The 16,795-nt window shown below is 29.3% G+C and overlaps 1 protein-coding gene across 1 annotated transcript in view; it reads right to left on the minus strand.

The window, feature by feature from the left end:
- LOC145326818 (uncharacterized) overlaps window positions 1-7,835 on the minus strand; it is a 40,786-nt gene extending 32,951 nt beyond the window's left edge. The window contains exon 1 of the mRNA XM_080170248.1: window positions 7,440-7,835. Coding sequence (XP_080026374.1) covers window positions 7,440-7,647 — 208 coding nt within the window. The 5' untranslated portion in view covers window positions 7,648-7,835. The remainder of the gene's footprint in view (window positions 1-7,439) is intronic.
- Between the last annotated feature and the right edge of the window lie 8,960 nt (window positions 7,836-16,795).

A 16,795-nucleotide genomic window follows, 5' to 3' on the forward strand; every position in this document is an offset into this window, starting at 1 on the left:
ATCAGAAAGAAGGACAAACGAACAAAATTGCGTGAATACAGTAAAAGGACATTCATTCATTATTAGGACTTGATTACCTATAGAGTTGCTACGCTTTCTAAATTGCACCTAACTGCTTTAGGAATAATAATGCAAAATTTGAAATTTATAGGACAATTTTAACATGTCTAAGTTGACTTGATTTAGTTCATTTTATTCATATTTTAAAGTTAGTATGTTTTTCAACCTATTTTTAAAAAAATTACACTATTCTAAGACATGAAGATATATTTCGATTTTAGCAATCATTTTCAATTCATTTTGTCTAAAAAATATAGGCATGAGACATTAGATAACAGCAAATATGATCAAAGATATTAAACATACATTTATATAGAACAATGTCACAAATTATTTTGAATCTTAGGTATCACCATAAAATACAGATGACTACTGAAAAAGTTTGAAATAAAAGATTAAAACAACAACATTACAACAACATTACAACAATTATTTAGGTATTTTGCTTAGATTTTTAAAAAGGTAAGTTTAATTAAGAACTGATAAAAATTATTTCATATGGGGTAAGCCATGTTGTGTTATAAATGATGTTTTTAGGTCATACAATAATACAAAAATTTAAGTATAGCAGAATCTTTTTCTTTTACTTTTTGTTTGTATTCTAGGACATCTATTATATATCCTACTGGACTTTGATTTTAAAAGATGGCAGAAATATGTTTAATCTACTTTTAAACTAAAAAATCATATTTAAACTTACTTTGTCAGTCTGGATAAGTAAATTAAATTTAGAATTGTAATTTGCTTGAAGATTCTTAAATATTGTATTGTATTTATTCATAAGACCGTTCGACTGTTTTGATAGCTTTCATAAACAAAAACAAAGTCATTATTTTTACTATTTAAAGCATTATAAATTTTTGCTGGTTTCTATGAAACATCGATTTATATGGTTTCCAATTAAAGAACTCTATTAACCTTATTTTACAAGGAAATAATATTGTTATAGATAAATATATTCAGGGATAGAGGGATAGATAATTAAATAACTCTAATAACCTTATTTTACAAGGAATTAATATTGTTATAGATAAATATATTCAGGGATAGAGGGATAGATAATTAAAGAACTCTATTAACCTTATTTTACAAGGAATTAATATCGTTATAGATAAATATATTCAGGGATAAAGATATAGATAATTAAAGAACTCTAATAACCTTATTTTACAAGGAATTAATATCGTTATAGATAAATATATTCAGGGATAGAGGGATAGATAATTATAGAACTATATTAACCTTATTTTACAAGGATATAATATCGTTATAGATAAATATATTCAGGGATAGAGAGATAGATAATTATAGAACTATGTTAACCTTATTTTACAAGGAAATAATATCGTTATAGATAAATATATTCAGGGATAGAGAGATAGATAATTAAAAAACTCTAATAACCTTATTTTACAAGGAAATAATATCGTTATAGATAAATATATTCAGGGATAGAGGGATAGATAATTATAGAACTATATTAACCTTATTTTACTAGGAAATAATATCGTTATAGATAAATATATTCAGGGATAGAGAGATAGATAATTAAAAAACTCTAATAACCTTATTTTACAAGGAAATAATATCGTTTTAGATAAATATATTCAGGGATAGAGGGATAGATAATTAAAGAACTCTATTAACCTTATTTTACAAGGAAATAATATCGTTATAGATAAATATATTCAGGGATAGAGGGATAGATAATTATAGAACTATATTAACCTTATTTTACAAGGAAATAATATCGTTATAGATAAATATATTCAGGGATAGAGGGATAGATAATTAAAAAACTATATAAAATAATAAATTATATAAATAAGAAAACTGAAGTTTGTATATGTAAATTTAAATGTAATAAAACCATAGCATTTTTTCATTATTAAAAAAAACTCTTTAAAGCTTCTTTTTCGATCTTTTATTCAATTGTTATTTATTAATTTTTGGAATTGCTATGCTAAATTAAGAGATTACAGTACTTACAGTCCAGCAAAAAATGAGAAAAGCACAATAAAATATTATAGAAATGGTCATAGATTTTAAAATTTTGTAAAATTAAATTATTATTTTTAATCTCGTCTTATGATGTTTAAAATGAATTTTACAAAACCTAAATATTTTCAAATATATTGGGTATGGGAATTCTTTGATTTTACTATTGTTAGCTTTAGTTCATTGTAATCAAAGAAACAGACAAAGCTTATGAGAAAAAAAATTTGCAGATTTTTAAAGACAATCAGGTTAATAGATCAGTAAACACAGGGAGGCAGAAGGCATTGAACTGTAAATTATATTAGTACCCAAAGTTTATAAACGTGCTTTATCATTTGTTAATTTTAAAACCTTGGGAACTTTTTATCAAATCTTTATTGAACTAGTAATGTTCAAACTTTTAAACCAATAATTTAAATCTACAATAAATGTAATTTTATCATCATAAAAATTTCATATCCTCAACTCATATTGATTTTTAACTTTTCTTTAAAAGAGTATTTATCCCTTCCCTATTATATTTTATGTGTATTAGTTACGCAGCATCTCTGTAATCCTAGTTATCCGTATTTCCGTTATCATAGTCATTGATTAACTAACAAAAATTAAATTTTTTTGTTAATATCTCTATCTTTTCACTAGCTTTAAAGACCTGTCTATACATACATGTTTTTTAAAAAAGATTTAATTTTAAAAACGTGTGAGGTATTTTACTTTTAAAGAATAAATCCTAAAAACATTTTCATCATTTTAATTCATTACAAATATACATTTTAGTTATTTAGATAAAGACATCGGTAAAACAAAAACAAATGAAAAAAATTTACATTCATTACAAAATTGTACTTGTTGTTCATTGCATAGAAAAAAATGCTACTTTTATTTTATTTTACTTTACAATAGACAGCTGCTTTTCCAAGTAATAAATATGTCAAAATGGAACATTTTCACATTTCGCACACTCAATATACTTTCAACTCAATTTTTAATGCTTTTGTACATAAAAAAGGAACAATTTTTGTTCAATACTTTTTGCACTTTTCCCTGTATTTTGGGCACATTTTATAGAGTTTTGCGATACCTTTTTATGGAAAGTTTGCATTTTTGATGAATTAACGACATTTAACTTTTCATCGGATAAGTTCAATCATATTTATTTATTTCATATACATTTCAACCAATAATTTTAAGCTACAAAAGTTTTTTCATCGATGGGGATGTACTTGAATATATATTTTTCATTGTCTAATCTCTTAACATCCTAAAATCTCCCAAGAAGGGAGTTTACCACTTCCAGGAAAATGGCTTTAACTATTCTATTTGAAATAAGATTAATCACTATCGGTCCAGTGGTTAGATTGTCAAATTGTATAATAAACCTACGAGATCTTATTGCACAAACACACAACCTATTACTTTATACTGTAGGATTAATTTCTTATGAAAATTATAGATAATTACTGCACATATTTGTACTTTAATCATATATCAAAAGTTTCCTCAGGGAAATGTAATCTGAAGAATATGTTTTGCCTCTAAATTTCATTAATGATAGAGAATCAGATGTGATTTAGGAATGGAAATAGGATATATTGACAGGGGAAAATTTGTCGTCAATTTAGCTTTCTAATATGTACCTCATTTATTGGTCCGTTCGTTTATCCAATATGAGGTGAATGGATCATCCAAGTAATATTATATATCGATTGATTTAAGGCTGGCATATAAATTGATGGAAAAATATATTTTCTCTGGTTAAAATATCCCTCCCTGGTGGCCCTTTGCAGCGTAAAATGCATACTTTTATCTTTTTTGTTTATCAAATAATGCAAAACATAAGTGTTTTAATAACATAAAATAAATAAGTATCTCTAATAGCAAATACATATGCAAGAACTTTATTTTGAAGCATATAATTACAATTAAAAACTAAACTTTTTAAAACCTTTTTAAAAAAATCCTTCTATTTTGCGGGTTAGTTTTTAAATACTTTAAGTTTGTTATTTGTTTTTTTTTGCTCTATTTTTCTTATCTTTTTTTGTGCTAACGAAGGAACTCTGCAAAAAAAAGTTCGCAACGTTTTGTGGCCTAAATATAATATTTGCATATCTAGTAGATTTTTATCTACTTTATTCATTAACTTTTAGCTACAATTTTTTTACATTGCTTTTTTGTATTGAAGCTTCTCTATAATTTAGATTGTGTACGACTATCATAGGCGTCCAAGGGGGGGGGGGTAATGGGCCATTTGGCACCCCCAAAATTTTGTGAACAATACCCCCCCCAAAAAAAATTACCCCTACCTTGGGGGTGCCGTAGGCACCCCCAACGATTTTGGGGGGGGGGTATTTACCACCCCCCCAAACCATTTTGGGGGGGTAAATACTCCCCCCAAAATAGAAAATCTCTAACAAAAAAAATTTTTGCGCGCTTCGCGCGCATTTTTAATACTAAATTTTTTATAAAATTTAAATTACCCCCCCCCCAAAAATTTTACCCCGGGGGTAAATTTTAGGGGGGTAAACAAATTTTACCCCTGCCAACAGATTTCAGGGGGGGTAATTACCCCCCCCAAGCAAATTTTACCCCCGGGGTAAAAATTTTGGGGGGGGTAAAAAAAATTTGCGGAGCGCTTCGCGCGCCATTTTACCCCCCCCCCAAAATAAAAAGCTTGGACGCCCCTGACGACTATGATTAGTCTTTTTTTACTTTTATCTCTTTTTTAAAAAATTTACCATGTTTCTAATTTTCTGGTTTTTAAAATAAACTTAGGTATCAAATAAAATCCCTATTCTCTTTAGTTTTTTTATGTAATTTTTACGCTATGCATGATTCATCAAGTACTTGCTTTAAAATTACTTATTTTTCTCTAAAAAAGGGCAAAATTCAATTTAAAGTAATAACTTTTCAAGAATTGAGCAGTAAAAAAGATCATACTGGTAGGAGAGTTCAATAAATACGTTCTCCTATTTGTTGGGTTAAAAACTTTGGGCACAAATTTCCGATCTGTTTTACAAACCTCTGTGTCCAAACTTTCCTAATAATAATGTTGATCTACAAAAAGAGAAATTTTGTTTATCGTAAATGGAGGGGGAGGGGGGGAGGGGGAACATATAATCCTCAATTGTCTTATCCATTCAGATCCCTGAGAATTTTTTTTAAGGTTTGGTGTATTTAAATTGACTTACAAAGATCAAAACCCTAAAACAATTTTTTTAAAAGAACTAATCTGCTGTTAATTTATTGATTTGTAGGTATTAGTAATTTTCTGTATGGAGATTTAAAAATAAAACAAGGTCAATCATTTTCACAGGCTTCTAGGGGTACTTAAGGAGGGTAAGTTGGCCCCTGCCCCAATTTAAATTTTAGTCATATCTAGAATACATAAATTAATTATTCTGTGGGGGATTTTTTTCTAGAGGTGATATATCTTTGCAGGGTAAAAGTACCCTTCCCCCAGAGAGTTATAAACCTGCCCAGGAACTATGAAGGTTCACTGTGAAGAAGAAGCATATCGTTTAGCGAATCCTTTGGTATAGGCACACACACAGCAATCCGGTTACTATTATGTAAGGTTATGTTCCTTTGAACGGTATTCTATTAAACAATTTTTATTGTAATAAATTTTACTTGATGTTTTCCTGTAAAATAAATGGAAAAAAATTTGCTTAAAATAAGCGTTTACATACAAACTAATTTAAAAAGCAGCTGTACTTAAAAATGATGTCATAAAATTTAATAGAAAACATCGTAAATTTTAAAAGATAGAAAACATCATACAGTTTGTAAATTAATCTTTTATCTTAAGGTGAAAAAAATTGCTAGTACAGGGGAAGAAGATCTTGGAAAACAATTGATTTATTTTAATTTTCACTGTCTTTTAATTATTTGAAGTAAAGTTTAAAACAATTCTAATTAATTCTGATCTTTAAAATACAAAAACATATAGAAACACGGTTATTCTCCACTAAAAGAATTATGGGGATTAACTTTTTATTGCATCTTAGGGTACAATAGTATGATGAAGAAAAGGATAGTATTCAAATTAATCGCATAATAGATGAAGGCCACAATTTTCTGCAGTTCCTATATCCCTTTCCCAGATTAAAAATTATTTGTAACTAAAGTTGCAATTAAGCTGTAAAATTTGGATCTCGTCATACATTATACAACAGATTGGGTATCAAATAGAGGACACTACGCATCTTTAACCTTTTACATGAAAAAGTTTAGCTTTCATCTTCCTATAATATAAAGCAGTAAGGTTTTTTTTATCTGAAGTTACAGAAGTAAAATGCATGTCCTAATTTGTTATATTTTTAAAGAAAGCGCTCTAAATGTCCTAGGGTGGTTTTAGACTGATCTGTGGTTCTTCCCTAGAAGCTAGAGGCGAATCAACTCGTTCGTTAATATAAGAACACTTAACTTTTACTCAATCACAATATTAATTTCCCTTCAGTTTGTCTTGAACCCAGTATTAGTGTCGGACTGATTATGACGTAACAAAAAAAATTAGCCAATGAGAGGCTACTATGAATTTTACCATTGGTCAATAAGGTCCTCTCATTGGCTAATTTTTTTTGTTACGTCATAATCAGTCCGACACTAATACTGGGTTCGTTTGTCTTTATATCTACAAGAGGTAATTTAAAAAAAAAACCATACAGTTAATGGGAAAACATAGATTGTCCCTTTTAGAAGTACTTGATATTATTTCTATAGTTTAAAGGTAATAAATAAATAAATGAAACTACTAATAAATAAATGAAATTAATGATATATAAGTAATAAATAAATGGAAAAGCGTAGTAGATAAATGACCACCTTGTCATGCAGAACTTTAATTGCTTATAATTTTAAAATTTGTGCAATTTCTCTATAATTTTATCGTTGTTTCGATTTAAATTGTATAAATAGGTTTGGTATTGTATCTATGGTATCCTATTATATAAAGTGGTTAAGTTCTTTTGTCTGCAAATTAAGATCTCCATTTTCAGAATTAAGTCTTGAGATGAATTTAAGCTTTTTTTCTAGTCCATCTATCTTCCTCTTCGAACCTCGAGAGCCTAGAGCCTTGGGGCCTATCTGCTTCTGTTTTTTTTTTAAATAATCATAAAATTGATCTATTTAAACTTAAATTCTTAAAACGGAAATTATGCTTCTTTTTAAAAGAAGCTATCATGAACCTTTTTAGAACCTTAAGTAATATTGAAATTTAAAAAAAAATATTTTAACAACAAAGATTGACTTGCAAGACAAAAGACACAGTTTGTTTTTAATCTTCACCTTACTCTACCTAAGAACATTGCTTCATCAAATTCAAATAAAACCAAATTTTTTACTTGAAATTAATTTTCACTTTGTAAGGATGACAAAAAAACCTAAAGGATTGCAGACAGATACAGAAAATCTTCCATAGTTAGCTCGAACTAAATTTATCTTTTCACCCTCCTGACATTCTAGCAGCAGGGGTGCATCACATGTGTACATAGTTCTCACTATTGGCGGGTGTTCACTGTGTACATAGTGTACAAATTGTACACTAATTGTGTACAATATTATAATTATTGCACTTTTAGAGTAAAACATTGTATTTTTTTGTATAACTAAGTTTTTTTGTATTTTTAGTTTCACTTATATCATACTTCAGAACTAGTTTCAACGTAAAATCACATTTTTATTAAATAACTAGTATATATTATTCTTTAAATGCTAAAAAAGCATGTTTTTTCACATTTTTAAAAATTTGGGCAGTATATGTTTACACGGCAAAGGTTTATTTGCAACTGAAGCGGCTACGCTGTCTCTTCGACGGATCGAGATGGTTATAATTGGTCGGAGTAAGGTAGGGGGAGGCAGAGAATGGAAGTAGGTATATTAATAATGGGGGGGGGGGGGTAATTTTAGGGAGGTTCAAGTATATTGGGCCCAAGTTTGCTACACTGTTCTTCTGAATTTTGCAAGAATTATTTTATATTTTTTAGGTAAACATTTATCATATATATAGTTTTAAACATCACTAGAACACAAGAAATAAAAGTCTAATAAATGCAGCGAATCTTTATTTTAAAAACCGAAAGAAATTCTTTAGATATGTTTTTGGAGAACTATTTTCTTTGAAAATAGCCTTAAACCATGAGGTCTAAAATGGTATTATCGTTTTATTTACCTTTTTGAGTACCAGAAAAAAAGCATCCGATTGGATACAAAAATAAATAATTTAGAATTAAAAAATCTTATTGATTTTAAGGAGATCCGTGAATTTTTATTAAATATTTAAGCAAAATGTCCCTCATTTGGCCTTATACTTACATTCCAAGTACCCTCCCCTATGACTCTTTCTCCCCCCCCTAAAGTTTTATTCCCCTTTTCTTTTCTTCCCTCATTAGAGACGTGACGGGACAACTAGAATTTCTTTTCTTATTCATTCATTATCGTCAATGATTCATTGACTCTTTTAATTCAATTATCAAAAAAAAAGGATTTAGATAGAGAAAATTCAGACGAAGATTAGCATGAAGAAATGAGTTTTATTTCGTTGCTAATAAAGAAAAATGTCTTATTTTCCTGTAAAACCCTCAAAAAAAGTAAACATTTACTTTGTAACTTAATTTTTACTTCTCTCTGTCTTTTTAAACTTTATAGTCTTCTTTTAGATTCGCATTACAACTCACTTTGTCTTTTCTTCTGATCTTGTTTTTGTTTTAAATATATTAGTTTCGCCATTAATGGATGCTTTTATACTTGTTTCCATCTGAGTTAAAATAGTTATTTTTCGCTATGTACAGCTTTCCGCGGATATTAAAATGAAAAATGGTTAGTTTAAAATAAGACTTTAACGCATATGTTTGCCGGTATCGTATCTGAATTGAATAATAATGTTTCTATTCGCATATTTTTGCAAAAAACATTTACACCGAAAGATATGTCTGCTTAATTTGTGTCACACCTAGATGGGGGGGGGGGGGGGGGGCTTTTTCCGACTTTGGTAATCATAGCAAAAGTTTGCAAGTTATACTATGAACAGAAAGTTTATCAACCTTTTGGTAGCTAATAGTCACTGTATGGACTTTTAAAGAAAAAGAAAAAATACAAAAGTAAAGAAAACTGCAATGGAGATATTTTTATGTAAAACCTCAATTTTATTTTTAAGGTTTAAAAAGCCACAACCAAAATCAAAGACATCAAATACATATGTGTGTTTTTATACTGGTCTGCATAGACGTTTGTACTCAATGTACAAAAAAGGACACCGCCTAATTATAGAATAGCTGTGCTACCCAAAAAAAACGACAAAGGTTCCCCCACTTTGTAAAGATTTAAAATGTATTTGTCACTAAATTGTTAAAGTATCAGGTTTTATGTATATTCAGGTGCCTATCCGCTTAGATTCAAGGATTGCATTCTTACAGGACAATGATTTTGGTTTTACTAGGTTTTATCTAGTTAATGATATGTAAAACGATGCCTGTTTTTTCAGTAATCTATCTTTCTGAAGCGGAAGATCTTGCTTATCGTAGGACATATTTGACTTTCCTTTTCAGGGAATATACCAAATAGCTATACCAAGAAATTTAATATACAGACTACCTTACCATTTAAATCATTCTATGATTTTTATTATGCTTTGAAGACTTTAAGGTCCGTCTGTCCGTTCATCTGTCTGTCCGTTCCGGACAGATATTATCGTCAATTTAAGTTAGAATTGTCATATTAATTTCAAACTTTGCATTATGATTTCTGAAACAATTAGGCAGGATTTAAAAGCGTAGCAACTTTATGATCATTACTACTACAAGTGTTAATGTTCGCCGCTTTTATGAATGTTCTCATCCTTGTTTTATAAACAATTTTGTAATTATTTTTTAATCCTAACTTTTGTTTTAAATATCCTTGAATGTAAGCAACAAGATTATAAAATGTGCGCCCTTACTGTCTTCACGGGATACTAGCGACAGTTATTAGCAGGTAGGACAGTAACCTAATATCTTACAGGTTAAACTTGGAACTATTGTGCTGACTTCAGAGGATACTAGCGACAGTTATTAGCAGGTAGGACAGTAACCTGATATCTTACAGGTTAAACTTGGAACTAATGTGCTGACTTTATAGGATACTAGCGACAGTTATTAGCAGGTAGGACAGTTACCTGATATCTTATGTATATATAGAAGGCTGAATCTTTTTAAAGGAATTTACTTAACAATAAACATCTTACTTCTCTGCTTCGCTACGTGTAAAAGTAATCATTCTTGTTTCTTGTTAAATATCTTATTAAATATTTTTAAAACAAATTAATCCATATTAGCATGACAGTAGTAGTATACCACAAAAATAATTTTTAAAAAAAGTTTACCACATTGAATAAGGATAATATTGTATGTAAAAAGTGCAGCAATTACGAGCTAATGCTATTAAAACAGAACAGTCATAATACAGATTTCATAAAATACTGAAAGACTGCATGCAGGATAAGACTGTTTGGACTATATTCTTCACAATCTTTATAAGAAAATCATATAAATTTATAGAGTAAATGCGTTAGAAAAAGAGCATGTTAAATATTGATTTTATTTTCAAGAAAAATTGGCTCTAGCCTTGGTAATTCAATGTTTAGATTATGTCTACTTACTGCTTGATCGAATTTTATAGTTTTACCACGCATAACATGTTCTATAATATAAAACTTTTTTACTCTTTACCTTACAATAATTATCTACAGGAACAAGCTAGCTGAGGGTTAGGACACCTTTTTAAGAAAGTATTATGAGCTTTTCCACAAGTGGCCGGTTCAGAACTGAAAACCCGATCCCCTCATTTAAAAAACAAATTAAAATAAGGGGGCCATAACTCTCTGGGGCATATACATACAGTAACCAATATAACCTAACCTAATCTAACCTAAAGTAATAAACAAACAAACAAAAAGCTATCCCCTCTTCTTTCATTTTTTTTTTAAAGTAAGGGAGAAGGAAGTTATAAGTGCCAAAAAGGGTACTTTGTGACTGTGTTATAGCGCTGAAAGCTCTGTCTTTATCATCCTTCTTGTAAAACCCTGTGCAAGCGCCTATTATGAAGTATTTATCAAATATTGTTCTCTATTCTATTAATGATTTTGATTATTCTTGTTTTATAATTGCACAAAATTCAAATTTTTGACCACCCCTGATTTTTAGCAAATAATACTAATAGCTAGTTACACCTGTATTTATAATATAGAACAAGGACATATATGCCTACAAGCAGCGCAGCAATAACTAGCTAACTGTATGGATATAGCAGCTATATAGTTATAATACGTTATAAATAGAAGTCTGTCTGTGTGTAGAGTGGGATCCCGCTAACACTATACCGATCTGGTACTCCTCTACAGTGAAGCTTCTCATACTAGGGTAAAGTGGACGATTGAATTGGTCCCTTACTTCCCCCATATTCGTTTAGTCATGTAAAGGTTGGTTATTTACGTATTTCAAATTAAAATAAATTTCTGTGGTATGTTTTATCCATGTAGGGTTTCAGCACTGAGTGGATTTTATGGATTGTAACTTATCTTCTTCTTTACCTAAAGAAGCAAAACACAGATATTTTTCTGATTTAAGCACTTTAAAATAAAGAAAATTGCCTTTTATGGTATAAATAATTTTCATAATGATTATCCTTATCCCTAAAGAATTTTATTAAGATATAATTAAATTGAAGTAAATTAAGTGAACGTATCTCCCTATAAACAACATTACAATCAGATAAAGTCAAAATAAACCAGTGCCAATAATGATGATATACACCCTGTAGACTAAGAATGTACGTAAGTATAAAAGGACGAAAGTAAAATATAAAATATTGCTTTTAAAAGTTGAATCAATCATAGGTTTAAGAATTTGTTTATTTTGTATAGTAAATTCTAATTTTAAATATAATTGTAAATCGAAAAACAACCTGTACAAAATCGTTCCCTAAATTAACCTACCATACTAGTGGCAGAGAGTGAGACATAACTACTGAAAAAAAAGAATAATTATTTTCATAATAACAGTATTAAACCCTAGATATTGGTGTTTTTGGTAACGCGTGAAGATGTTGGGTTCGAGTCTTGGCCAATCGGCGTCATACTAGGAACATTAAAAAATAGCAGGTACATGGCATTAATTTTCATAGTAATTAAATGCCTTGACCATAAATAGGCGCATTACTTATGACTTGCAGACAAAGGTCGTGCAAACAAAGAGTTATTCTACGCCGATTGTTTGGACATAAAATCAGAAATTGGCTCCCCTTATCATTGGTTGTTGTTTACCTTACGTGAAAGTGTTATGGACAGCAACATCGCCTTAGGAGGAACACAGTAATAGTGTCTGACTGATTATGACGTAACAAAAAAATTAGCCAATGAGAGGCCGTTATTGACCAATGGTAAAATTTATAGTGGCCTCTCATTGGCTAATTTTTTTTTGTTACGTCATAATCAGTCAGACACTATTACTGTGTTCCTTAGGAGGTGAGTGACGTGGTAGACAAAAAAAAACTGTCCATGTCCATGTTCAAATATTTAGAATATTTTAAATAAGTAATTTTGCAACAGATATTTTAGGATTTTAAGAAGCGCAACTTCTTTATAGTAAACTAGCAGCTACGCCCCTTAGAAGCCTCTAGGGGCACTTAAGGTAGGAGGGGTGAAAGTCGACCTCATACCATTTTAAATTTGAATTAAAAAAATGTAAAAAAAAATAGTTTTTTGGGGGAAGGGGGGTGAAGACACCCTCCTCAAAAATAGTTTAAAACCTTACCAGGACCTATAAGAAGCTTCACTGTAAAGGATAACAATATCAGTTCAGCGATTAGCGAGATCCTTTGTGACAGACAAAAAATCGCTTACTACTTTATATAATAGAATGTCTGAATATCCACCTTTCCTTCCAAGTAAAATAATATTTGATTTCAAGATTTAATCGGTGGTTGAACGATTATAAAAATGAAGAGACCACTAGCTTTATGAATCTTTTTAGTTTACACTTTATTATAAAAATTGTGTAAAAATGTTGGAATTATTAAAAGAAATACTTTTGGGTATGATTGTCATTATGTCTAAGAAGGGCTTTTTACCATTTTGTTTAATTATTTTTTTCCCACCCTGTTGCAGTAAAAAAATAATTGATAAATTTTTAAATGATAAAACTACAATATAGAGTAGCTGTATAACAAAAAAGAAAGTGTCCTAAACCTAGTTTTCCCTAATGGCCTACAACTTAGCTTAAGAGCGAAGGTTTAATTTAGATTAGTTCGTGCTAGGTATACAAATAGACAAGATTTAAATTTAAACTAATCTTTAAAAATGCAGAATTTGAATGTACTACTATCTAATTGTATGTTATATTATTTTTGAAACTTTAACTAAAATTTCTGATTTTATACAAAGACTCAAATTTAGCTAACATTGTATATAATAAATTTGTGTTTCCCTGACATTGAAAAAACACTAACATTTTAACTAGAAATAGAAATTTTAAGCGATATTCATGAAGATTAGATGTTATATGTTTGTTTTTTAAATCTTCGAACAAAATAACAAAAATTCTTCGAATTTATCTTCATGTTTTTCAATATTTTCGAAAACATTGAGAGAAAATATCTTCAAACTGAAAAACATTGAGAAAAAATCATCCAATAATGATAATGATAATCTTTCGAGTGCTTCATGTAAAAATGGTCAATTGTTAGCTGCATAGTTTTTACATATAGACAAAAGGTTTATACTATAATAACAAAGATGTAAGATTGTACAATAATTTTTAACGGAAGTATGAAAAAACTAAATTTTTTTTCAATTATGGAATAAGTTATTTATAAATCATAGAATTGTATATTATAAAGAACATGTAAATTAGAGTAGATTTAAATTCCATACCATGAAATTATCTTATATTTTCTTTTACAAATAATGTCACACTAATCTAAAATCTATGTCTAAATCAGGCTGTATCCTGTGTCATTTTACTTTATCATATTGTCTTCAGAACCAACCAAACCTATTTAGATAACTTTAAAGCATCTTTTGCATTAGAAAATATATGAATATACTTTGGATATAAAAAAGCTAAAATTCCTAAATTAGTCTGCATATCTAGCCTCTAAGTTTTAAAGAAAGTGGAAGTTCTATTGAGTATCAAAGCAATGTAAAATTAATTATCTTAAAAGTGAAGTATTAATTTCAACTTTCTGAGGATTTACCCAAATATAAAACTAATGTTTTAGACAAAGTTTCTCTGTATAGCAGACTATCTATAATACAAAGTACGATGTCTGTCTGTCCGTCCGTCCGTCCGTCCGTCCGTCTATCCCTTAAGATCTCGGTAACCACTGAACCTATCGGATTCTACTCTTCAGGGAATATACCTACTGGTCCTATGGTGGATTTAGGCTATTTTCTTGGGGGGTGGGACACCCCCAAAACCCCAAAAAATAAAAATCCCCCCAAATTATTTTCTTTTTCTTTTTTCTTGCGTAGGTACCTATTTTTCCACAATTTTTTTAAAGCGAAGCTTTTCTATAATTAGGGTCAGTCCGTCCGTCCGTAACGGATAGCTTTTTTTGTTAATTTAGGCATGTTAGAATTGTCCTATCGATTTCAAATTTTGCATGGTGATTCCTTTAATAGTTAGGTACGATTTATAAAGCGTAGCAACTCTATAATCATCACCAAAATGTCCGTACGTTCATTTTAAACATGTTGATTTTTTTACTTTTTTAACAACAAATTTTTATGTGATCTAATCATCCGATTGATCTGATTTTTGGTATATTAATTCCTGGGACAACAAAGTATAATGTAATAAGCGAAGCAACTCTATAATTAAGTCCTAAAAATGTAAGTATGTCCTTAAACAGAATTCTGTATTTAAGAAACATAATCCTGAATCAAGCAGTTTTTCAACAAATTTACTTACAATTTTGCTTTGACTTTTATACATTTATATTATGATTATTCAGTTCTGACAATATACAAGTGTAAATGTCCGTTTGTCCTACCGTTTCAGTGCTTCGCTTTTATGGATGTTGTCATCCTTGTTTTCTTATGGGGAAGTTAGTTCACATAAAACTACTGGCGGCAGCACCAGTGCTACTTAACTTTTTTTTTTAATTTTCTCTTGGGGCAAAGCCCCTAGAGGCTAGGGTCGAAACCGCTAGTAAATTTAATAATTTACGACGCAATGCAAGGAAGCTATAAATAATCACAGGATTTAACAAATTTTGTAATTAATATAATCTATTACAACAGACAAGCTTTACTCGGTCTAATCCGGTCTTTTTTAATACTTTAATTTGTCAAATATTCAAGTTTTAAATAATAATACAAGGAGAAGGATAGGAACAAATATTAATCAATAAGAAAATTTATTTACCTACTTATTATTAAAATATTTATATTAAAATCATATAACATTTATAACGTTTTCCAATCGTTCATAGCATAATAAATACTAGCGGCTTCGCCCCTAGCCTCTAGGGGCTTTGCCCCAAGAGGTTTAATCAAACCAATTTTTCGTATTTTAGATTTAAAAGAAAAAATTAAAGGAAAAAAATTGGGGGGGGGGATTAGGGGTGTCCCACCCCCAAAGAAAATAGTTATAAACCCTCCAGGGACCTATGAGAAGCTACCCTGTAAAGGAGAACCCGATCGGTTCAGCGGTTAGCGAGATCCTTCGCTACAAACAGACAGACAAACAGACATCGTTCTTCTTTGTATTATAGATATAGTTTCAAAAGCAAATTTTTCACATTACTGCTTCATATATAATGGTCAAAGCTAAAGAAGACTGGAAAATATACTTTTCTAATAAATTGTTTTAGAATTTTTGTCCATGTCCCAAAAAAAGTAATTTAATATTTTTGGGGTTTTAAAATAAAAAAAATAGTATTGTATAATAAATTAAGGGAAAAGCTATAGAATATCATAGATAATGCAATGATTTAAACAATACTAAAGACTAGAAGAAAGCCTACCCAAAACATTAGAAAACCTTTTCAAATCACTAGATAAAGACATGGATGTTTTCAACTTTATTACTGATTTCTTCACCCCTTGTTTTTGTTTTATATAATTTTTTCGAGGTAAACATGAAACAAACTATGAATTTATGTAATTTTAAATGTTTACAATAGATACAAATTATGAATTATTCCTGTTACTGTTAGGTCGGATTCAGGAAGCGAAGCAACTCTAAAGTCGTTACCAAAAAGTCCGTACTTTCATTAAGAAAATGCTAATTTTAACTTTTTGACAATAATTTATTATCCTATAATTATCCTATTCATTTCATTTTTGAAATAATGATTCAATAATAATGATAACAATGTATAATATTATAAGATAAGCATCTCTATAATCAAGTCATAAAAATGTAAGTAAATTATTATACAATATCCCGTATTTAAGCAATTTTGCAACAATTTTATAAACAATTTTGTTAATACTTATAAATTATTAATCTAGTGTAAATGTTCGTTTGTCCTACTGTCTGAATTTGGAGCTTCGCTGACTCCGTGTAAAAATAAGCCGTAAGATTCTTGACCGTAAAGGTATTTGTTATTAAACCTTCTGTAAATAAGTTTCTAGATAAAAATCTTTTTGTAGATAAAATCTTAATCTCAATAAACCTGTACTAAACTGTTATATATACAGATTACTGACAGATTTAAGTACATTAAGGAGAGAAAATTTTACTTAGCAATAAGAGAAACT

Source organism: Acartia tonsa, chromosome 1 (genome assembly GCF_053477335.1).
Source record: "Acartia tonsa isolate MP-2025a chromosome 1, ASM5347733v1, whole genome shotgun sequence".
NCBI lineage: Eukaryota > Metazoa > Arthropoda > Copepoda > Calanoida > Acartiidae > Acartia > Acartia tonsa.